Consider the following 10,107-nt stretch of genomic DNA (forward strand, 5'->3'; position numbering starts at 1 on the left):
GGAGAGCAAGTTTCAGTGTCTCTTCTGACATCCATTTTGACCTTTCCCTTCTTTCTTGTCTTCTCAATGACTTTTTGCTTTCTTCATGTATGATGTTGATGATGTCATCCCACAACTCTTCTGGTCTTCGGTCTTTAGAGTTTAATGTATCAAATGTGTTCTTCAGATGATCTCTAAATTCAGGTGGGATATATTCAAGGTCATATTTTGCCTCTTGTGGACTTGTTTTCATTTTCTTCAGCTTCAGTTTGAATTTACATATGAGTAATTGATGGTCTGGACTTCCACAGTCTGCCCCTGGCCTTGTTTTCACTGATGATATGAAGCTTTTCCATTGTCTCTTTCTGCAGATGTAGTCAATTTGATTTCTATGTATTCCATCTGGTGAGGTCCATGTGTGCAATCTTTTCTTATGCTGCCTAAAGAAGGTATTTGAAATGAACAAATCATTGATTTTGCAGAATTCTATCATGCATTCTCCAGCATAATTTCTATCACCAAGTCCTATTTTCCAACCACTGATCCGTCCTCTTTGCTCCCAAACTTTGCATTCCAATCACCAGTAATGATCAATACATCTTGATTGCATGTTTGATCGATTTCAGACTGAAGAAGTTGGTAGAAGTTTTCTATTTCATCCTTACTGGCTTTGGTGGTTGGTGCGTAAATTTGAATAGTAGTGGTATTAATTGGATTTCCTGTAGGTGCATGGATATTATCCTATCACAGACAGCATTGTACCTCATAACTGACATGGATATGTTCTTTTTGACAATGAATGCAACACCATTCCTCTTCAATTTGTCATTTCTGGCATAGTAAACCATGTGGTTGTCAGATTCAAAATGGCCAATACCAGTCCATTTCAGCTCACTAATGCCTAAGATATCGATGTTTATGTGTTCCATTTCATTTTTGACAACTTCCAATTTTCCCAGATTCATACTTCGTATATTTCATATTCCGATTATCAACAGATGTTTACATCTGTTTCTCTTCATTTTGAGTTGTGCCCCATCAGCAAATGAAGGTCCCACGGGCTTTTCTCCCATGGGCTTTACTCCATTTGCGTCATCATGGTCAACTCTACTTTGAGGGGGCAGCTCTTCCCCAGTCGTATTTTGAGTGCCTTCCAACCTAAGGGGCTCATTTTCTGGCACTATATTGGACAGTGTTTCTCTGCTATTCATAAGGTTTTCAGAGTCTAAATATTCAGAAATAGTTTGTCACTCTTTCTTCCTAGTCTGTCTTCGTCTGGAAGCTCATCTGAAACCTGTCCACCATGGGTGACCCTTCTGGTATTTAAAACACTGTTGGCATAGCTTTCAGAATCACAGCAATTTACAAGCCACCACACTATGAAAAACTGACAGATGAGTGGTGGCCATCTATCATAGAGCACAGGAATTGGGGTCAGAGAGACCCGAGGTCAGGGACCAGCTCTACCATTTACCAGCTACTGTGTCGAGGTTTCAGTCCACCAAGGTGCACCTCAGGCAAATCTGCTGCATATAACATAGGGTTTGGAGGTGGCTGTTTTGTTTTTAATTGAACCTGAGTCTGGAATCTTGGTTTCTAAAGTCAATGTTATTATCAACTCCATGCTAGGAGGCACATCTCTGCCTGTGTTTTGCATCCTCATTTCTGTCCTCTGTGCTACTTCCAGCCTGGAATGTTCACCTGCCCATCTGTCTAGAGTGCAAACTCCAAGTCTCCTTTGAAACTAAGTGCAAGTATCATTGATTTAGGAAGTCTTCCTCAAATGCTCTAGGCTGGGATGAATGTTCTCTAAGGCTAATGTAGCTCCAAGCATCCTTCTGACTGAACACTTACCCCATTAAATTAGCCTGAAGTCAGCTCTTTACCTATTTGTTTTCCACAAAAGGATATGTTCTTCAAGGTTAACCATCCATTCGCACATCCACCTGTCCATCCCGATTCACTGGTCTGTCCACCCTTCCATCTACCCACCCTTCCTTCCTTCCACCCATCCACCTATCTATCCATCCAACCATTCATCCATTGATCCATTCACTCATCTATCAACCCATCTATCTACCATTGATTCAACAAATATTTACTGGTGTCTACTATGTATCAGCAAGGAGCCCTGGTAGTGTAGTGGGTTACATATTGGGCTGCTCACTGTAAGGCCAGCAGTTCAAATCCAGCAGTTGCTCCATTGGAGAAAGATGAGGTTTTCTGCTCCCATGAAGATTACTGTCTCTGAAACCCTATACAGGGTTGCTATGAGTTGAAATGGACTCAACAGCACACCATCACCACCACTATCACCACTATGTACCAGCAGGAGCCCTGGTAGTGTAGCAGATTAGGAACTAGGCTGCTAACCTCAAGGTCAGCAGTTTGAATCTACCAGTCACTCCATGGAAGAAAGATGAGGTTTTCTGCTCCTGAAAAGATTTACAGCCTCAAAAACCATATGCAGGGTCGCTATGAGTTGGAGCTAACTTGACGGCGCACAACTGCCACCACTATATACCAGGTGCTCAGAATAATGATCCCAAACCCCTATTCTCAGAAAGTTTATTCATCTATGTATCCCTGGCACATGACAAGGCAGTTAGTTCTGAACCATAGTGTAGTGCAATAAATTAATATGACCCTTCCAGTCATAGCCTTTGTATCATCCACCAAATGACGGGGTGGCGCCATGCAAATGAGGTGCTTGAGGGCCACCAAATAGATTGGATAGCTTGCCAACAATGTAAATAAGGTGCATGGCATTCTTGTGGAAATGGGAGCATATGAATAAAGTGCATGGGGCTCTAACAAGCTTTGTCATCCTGCTAAGCTTAAAATACAGCCAATCCCAGAGCATGGGGAGGGGAAGGGTCCTGAATACCACCAAGAAGAAGAGATGGGAGCAGAGCATGTCCTTTGGCCCCAGGGTCCCTGTGCTGGTAACCTCATAGACCCAGGAGATAGAGACACATAACAGTGAGAGACAGCAGTAAGCAGCAACTGAGAAACAGCAGATGCAGAGACAGTAGAAGCAGGACACAGGCAGGTGATCATGACCTGATGGGCTCTCCAGCCCATAGAGCAAGAAGGCTGAGTGCCTTTGGGCTGGAGGCTGGCTTGCATAGTAGAGTGGCTCTGGGCATTTACTGGTAGAGCGAAAGAGCTTTGTAACACTTGCCTGAGCAAGACAGAGGCCAGATGGAGAGCCAGAGAAGAGGGCTGCCTGTTTGCATGACTGAGAAGAGGTTATCCTGATTGAAGAATGATATCCTGAGTCATTTCTGATCCTGAATTGTAACCTGTTACTACCCCAATAAGCCCCACAGTCATTAGTTATGGTCTGTGAGTTTTGTGTGGTCACTGCAATGAATTATCGAACCTAGCAGAGAAATCAAGCATTGTGGGAGGGACAGAGAGTATCAGAATTGGTAAAAAGGTTGGAGAGAGGAGGCATATCTGACCTTCGTCTTATAGGAATCAGCCTCAGGCTGTGGATGCTGAAAATGAGCCTTCTCCCCTCCTGTGACGTTAAAGGAGGTCAGACACCTCCCCTGCCATGCCATTTTTACAAATAGCCACCATTAAAAAAATACAGATGAACACTGTAAGTTCAGAGAGGTTAAGAAAACTGCGTAAGGTCACACAGGAAGTGGTAGAGTAAGAATGGAAACCTAGATTTGCCTGATACTAAAGCGATTCCACCACCTTCCATTGCATATGGTGGTCTACAATACCTAGACCCTCCTGGGGCCACATTTGGCTATTTCTAATGGGAGCTGAGGGGCAGTCTCAGAGGTTCTGCTCCAAGCAGAGGTCTCTCACCTTCTGCTGTCTGATGGCCCTATTGAGCCTCTTCTCCTGGCACAGCTGGTGCTCTGTGCGCTCCAGGGCCTCCTTCAGCAAGGCCTTTTCTTCTGCCTCTTTGTAGATTTCATCCTCCAGCTTGGCCACCTGTGACTGGTACATCTGAATGGACACTTTGCTCTGCCTGGACACATGGAAAGATAGTCTCTTTGCCCCCCATCTTTCTCATTTATCAACATCCCAAACCTGGGAAATGCTCAAACTACTTCCAGATGCCCCTAATGTAATGGTTTCATCAGGAGTTGGGGGAGCAGAGGGCGGAATCAACAGCTAAGTACTGGAATAAGTTTAGCAAGAGCGTGCTAGAGGATATGAAAGCTCTGCACTAACTTCCCACAGAGGGAGGCATGGCCAGTGTTGGACACAGGACGGAACCATGTAAAGCACACAAATGGAAAAACAGAAGTTGAGATTCACAAAAGGCTGAGCTTACAGAAAAGAGAGACTGCAGACGGGAGGGAACGGAACGCTTTTGTGACCACTTTCTCCTAGAGCTATTTGTCTCTATCAGGTCCTCCCTGTTGTCCCTCCCCAGTGTTTTAGTTATGCCCCCTAGGCCTTCGGTGCTCTGTCACAGCCCTCTGTGTTTGCTGCTGCCTCTAGGGTTAGCCAGGAGATGAGAGATTGGGCCTTTCTGCTGGACATGGGGCAGTACCTGAGCTGTTCTATGTCACTCTCGTAACCTCTCAGAAGGTCCTCTTTCCTCTCCAGTCGGTTCTTGAGTTGGGTGATCTTATCAAACACTATGTCAAGGTCTCTTTGGCGTAGCTGATTGACTCTCTCCCTTTCTTTTGGGGACAGGTATTTCATGGACACCTGACCCGACATCTCCTTGATGTTCATGAGGCTCCCAAGCGTTTTACTCATGTCCATGTACTACGAGGCAAGAGCAAACAGAGAAGAGGGACTGCTCAAGACTGTGGGTGGCTGCCTTAAGGAAGTGAAGGGCTCATTCATTTTGTGCAGTTGCAAAGAACAAACAAATGCTGTAGTAATTAGGGCAATGGAGGCCTTTATGACTCTAATTTCCCCCCCCCAAGTCATTTCCCGGAGAGGGAAAAAAAACCCAAAATGACAACAGATATAAACATTTATTCTAACTACCCAGCTTTTCAAGGAATTCAGTGATGCAATTTCTGACCCATGCTGGGATAGTAGATGGATCTTGCAGAGCTATTATAACAACTAAATAGGTATATAAGCTTTAGTTAAACTACTCCATGGTTAACACTGACTGCAGGAATCCAGGCTCTGGGCAGAAGGGGCTTGATTGTGGTATTTACATACCAGCTTTTCACTGAGTTCCAAAGCCTCCGCCGCATCCGTTTTCCCCGACTTCTCAATCGCCAGAATGGGCCCAGAGTTGGAAAGGCTGTTTTGAGGCTGAAATTAAAAAAGAAATAAAAATTCTCTCTTGGCATGCCATCATGAATTCCTACAACGCTACATGAAACAGTAACTCAGGAGACTTGATTTTCATTTCCGTTCCCTGATTATTCTGTGGGATTCCTTTGTCACCTGCTTCCTAAGATCTGTGTTCACCTCCTTCAGAGAATGGCTGGCTCACTGCTTGCAAGGATAGATCACCTGTCTTATTCTTTGATTACTGACCATCCTTCCTCTAGACCGATGATGCTTAATGGGGGAGATTTTGTCCTCCTCCCTCCAGTAGGCAGTTTTGGTTGTCACAACTGAGTAGGAGGGTTGTTACTGACATCTGGTGGGTAAAGGCCTTACAATGAACAGGACAGTCCTCACAGTTAAGAATTGTTGTTGGTGGGTACCATTACTTCTGATTCACTGTGACCCCATGTGACTGAGTAGAACAGCCTCAAAGGGTGTCTTTTTTTTTTTTTTTTGGCGGGGGAGGGCTGTAATCTTTACAGCAGCAGACTGCCAGATCTTTCTTCCGTGAAATCACTGGATGGGTTTGAACTGCCAACCTTTTGGTTAGCAGCGTAGCGCTGAAATGTTGTGCCACCAGGGCTCCTAAATCAAGTCAATTTTGGCTCAAAGTGACCCCATCTGACAGAGTATATCTGTCTCAGAGGGTCCCCAAAGCTGCAATCTTTATAGAAGCAGACTGCCATGTCTTTCTCCTGCAGAGTGACTGGTGGGTTTTGAACCATTGACTTTACAGTGCGCAGCCAAGTGCTACACCATGGCGACACCAGGGCTCCTCATTAGTTAAGAATGATCCAGCAGTAGTGCAGGGGTTGGGGAGCTCTGCCTTTAGATGACTGAAAACAAGGACCATGCTGCGGTTTACTCGTTATCCCAAGCCTGGAGCTTAGCAGGGAGCCTGGCATAGAGTGGCACACAGTAGGCATGTTTAGGGAATGAATGCATGAAGGTCAAACAGAAAACAGTCCCTTTTTATGAAAGGAACTTCATTTTTAGCCAAAGGAAACTCCACTCTTACAAATTTGGCCAAATCGTTTTCTAATGCTGTCACCTGGTGGGAAAGCACTGCTTCAGACTCTTTCCAAAGGTGAGGCGGGGCAGCATTTGCTGCTGGACATCTACCTAGACCCTGGTCAGCCAGCTGGCTGTGGAGAACCTTCACCTTTTGACTCACAAGGGAGCCTCAAGGACCACAAATGCCCTTAAAACTAAATTGGGCCTTAAGTGCAAGCATCTGTTAGTCCGTAGTCTTGATTGACACTGCACTGTAAACAAACGAGACCAGTGGTTTTAAAAACCTCAGTGGCAAGGCCCCAAAGAAACTGTGACAGATAAAAGTGGGCATATTTATCTTTATATTTACTGAGATGGGAATAAATTGGGGTACTTGAAGATGATGATAAATTAGGCACATGGCCTGCAGAAAGAATATGAAATACAGCTATCTTCAGCTCCCCTCAGATGTGTCCTGGGGGTGCCCCCTCCAGGGTCTCCCCTCTTTTCATGAAGGTTGCTGGACTCCTGAGGGAGGACCATTGTGAAAGAATCTGGGATCCAATCACACAGTCCCTGGCCTCTACTCTGCGGTCTAGCAGCGGTGCTGGAGACAAGACAACCAAAGACCCAGATTAGGGTCCCTCCCTCACTATCTGTGTGGCCGTGGCTGAGGAGCTCGGCTTCCTGTGGGCTTCATTTTCCCAGTCTGTAAAGGGAGGATGATAATAATGACGACAGAAGGCTGCAGCGAAGATTAAATGAGATCATGTGTGGAAAGAGCTGAACTCAATGCCTAGCATACAGCAAGCACTCAATACATGTCAGTTCTTCCTCCCCCTCATTTTTGCTTTTTATTATCGCCAGCCTTGGAGGAGGGATAATTTAAGAGAGTCGGGAGGTTTCCTGGCAGGTGATGTCAGTGGTGGGATTAGAACTCACTACCAAGAAGACGGTAAGTCTTAGAGGCAAGGCCAGGACATCAGTTCCCTGGCTTCCCAAATGGAATATTTTCCCTCCACTCACAATAATAGAAAATAAGTGTATGGTTTTATCAAGGAAACCAACACATTTCCTAATACCCACATCCTAGACACTAGAAAATGTCTAAAAAATTGTTGGAGAGAATATTGGTACAGATAGGGTGGCTCCGATATTTCTTTTAAAAGCCTGTGTATGGTTTAGATCTAGCAGTGACAGTGAACACACTCCCAGAGGGTCATGTGACATATACTGACCAGAGCTGTCATGTATTAAACACCCCATGAATCACCCACTTAGGCATGAGGGCACCTTCAACCTAACCATGGAATCCCTTCTGAAAATCCTGACTGATAAAAAACTGTGTGCCCGTAAGAAGGGAAGGTTTCCCTGGATACTAATATTTAAGGTATTTAATAACTGTTGTTGTTAAGTGCCATGGAGTCAGTTCCAACTCATAGCGACCCTGGATAGGGTTTCTGAGAAGCAGCTGGTGGGTTTGAACCATTGATCTTGTGGTTTGCAGTCCAGTGCTGATCCTACAGCACCCATATCATTTATTACATGTTAACAATGAGCTAGGCACTGGGCTAGGCATTTTACTTAATGACCTCTAATTTTTCATTCTCATTTTACAGCTGAGCAGTTGAGTCCCAGAGACGTTAACAGTCTTGCCCAAGGCCATACAGCTGCCGAGCTGGGATTTGGACACAGATGTTCTTGACTGTAGAACTCATGTCCTCTGTATCATGGCACCCTCCTGCTATCTGTGGTGTGTTCATGGTTTTCAGTGTATCGTGAAACCCAAAGCTTAGGCAAATTCGCAGCTTATGTTATAAGTTACCCTGCTGAACGTTCTCTATTGCATATAATGGATCTAAAACGAGAATGGCATCGCCCAGTGTCGACCCTGTCATAGAGCAATGCTGTGCAAAAGGGAAGACCATCTTTCCATTCCAATATTGGACAATGGGTTTGGTAATGACAAGGATAATGGAAAGACCCGGCCCTGAACCACTGCTAGCGCATCCAAGTCAGGTCTCACTGCTGCCGGTCGACTCTCAGGCCCACCCTTCACATGTAGCCCCTGCACAGGCAGCTGCGACACCCAAACTTTCTTTAGGTTTAGTTACCACTCGGCTCTCTATCCTTGAAAGAGCTGGAAAATCAGGTCTTGGGTCCACTAATATTTTTTCCATTCTCGGAGTCTTTAATTCTAGAAATGATTCATCCAGTTGGTCATTATGATCTATAAGAGAAATAATTTAGACTCAAAAGCAAGGCTTAGTAAAGAAAAAAAAAGTTTTATATAATAACCATTGTTGTTGTTAAGTACCGTGGAGTTGGTTCTGACTCATCGTGACCCTGCACAGGGTTTCTGAGGCTGTAAATCTTTACGGGAGCAGAAAGCCTCATCTTTCTCCCGCAGAACCGCTGGTAGTTTCGAACTGCTGACTGTGAGGTTAGCAGCCCGATTCGTAACCACTATGCTACTAATAACCATAGTTACTACTTAAAAGAAAACAAAAAGGAGCAAAAACCAGTTGTCCTGGAGTTGATTCCGGTTCATGGTGACCCCGTGGTCAGACCCCTGCTCCATAGGGTTTTCATACCGTGACCTTTCAGAAACAAGTCACCAGACTTTTGTTCTGAGATGTCTCTGGGTAGGCTCGAGCCGCCAACCTTTCAGTCAGTATTTGAGTGCTTAAACATTTGTGACACCCAGGGACTCCTCTCCTCTAAATAGCGCATTCTAAAAGGCTACCCAATGTCGATTTTCCCACAGTGTTGGTCCTTGACAGTTTCCACCAGGCAAAATCAGAAAAATATGCACAAGGTAGTGAGTGTTTCTTAAGATCCTGCTTAGTATCCAGGGCTGTACTTGACTCTGAGAGATCATGTCCTGCCCACCCGTTCCCAGGTCACGTTGTCCTTTCTGTTATGAAATGATGGGGGATACAAATCCGGCAAACCTATCAGTCCTAATAGCAAACCTCCAGAGTCTGGTACCCACTGCTCTAAGTAAGAAGAGGGAATTAAAAAAAAAAAACCACACACCCAAAACAGACCAACTGCCATCCAGTTGAGTTCAACTCATAGCATTCCCTATAGGGCAGGGTAGAACTTGCCCTATCGGGTTTCCAAAGCTGTAATCTTTTTTTTTTTTTAATGTTTTATTGTGAATTATGTGATAGTTTACATGGGAGAACATTAGCTTTATGTTCATCCTATTGTATATCGTTTCGTTGCCATGGTTACAATCCCGTCCATGCATCATCAACTAACAAAAGGGTACACCCTGCAAGCCTGACCCTTGGTCGCCAGCACACAGCCCCTCTCCCTCTCTGGGTCTAGAGTTCCCAGCCACTCCATCTCTCCATGTCATCATCTCTGCCTCCACCTCTGGCGTCACTGCTTCTCTGGGTAGGGTCCCGCTCTCCACTCGTCTCTCTTGATGGTCCCAGGGTCCTCCGCTCCTGGACTGCAAGGTCAACCGCTCCCCTCCTTTTGCTACAAAACATCTACCTTTACATTTCCAACCCTCACAGTCAGTCCTGATAGTAATTATTCACTATTGTACCACATGAGTGCTATCCACATCTCCTTTCACCAGTCCCGCCCAGACAGACTGGATACTACTCACGGAGATTCTACCTTTTCCGCGCCCTCAGGATCTAGGCTCCCTTTTGAAAGCTTGTAAGCCAGTCACTTCTTGCCTTTGTAGCTTCCCCGTTTTGGGTAGCCAATGTCCAAGTTGCCCATCCCTGTCTACCCTGTGTATTGAGGGGGTGGGAATGATCCTTGCTGTAAAGATTTGTTCCCTCTTTTGAGCTACTGCATCCATAGGTGTAGGTCAAGTTCATCAAATTGTATCAGATT

The 10,107-nt window shown here is 45.2% G+C and overlaps 1 protein-coding gene across 1 annotated transcript in view; it reads right to left on the reverse strand.

Moving 5' to 3' along the window:
- Positions 1-10,107, reverse strand: part of FHAD1 (forkhead-associated (FHA) phosphopeptide binding domain 1) — a 216,523-nt gene that overhangs the window by 16,612 nt on the left and 189,804 nt on the right. Inside the window, exons 24-28 of the mRNA XM_006866421.1 lie at positions 9,139-9,163; positions 8,361-8,476; positions 5,137-5,232; positions 4,505-4,725; positions 3,808-3,973 (exon numbers count right to left, since the gene is read on the reverse strand). Of these exons, the coding sequence (XP_006866483.1) occupies positions 3,808-3,973; positions 4,505-4,725; positions 5,137-5,232; positions 8,361-8,476; positions 9,139-9,163 (624 nt within the window). The remainder of the gene's footprint in view (positions 1-3,807; positions 3,974-4,504; positions 4,726-5,136; positions 5,233-8,360; positions 8,477-9,138; positions 9,164-10,107) is intronic.

Source organism: Chrysochloris asiatica, unplaced genomic scaffold (assembly GCF_000296735.1).
Source record: "Chrysochloris asiatica unplaced genomic scaffold, ChrAsi1.0 scaffold00090, whole genome shotgun sequence".
NCBI lineage: Eukaryota > Metazoa > Chordata > Mammalia > Afrosoricida > Chrysochloridae > Chrysochloris > Chrysochloris asiatica.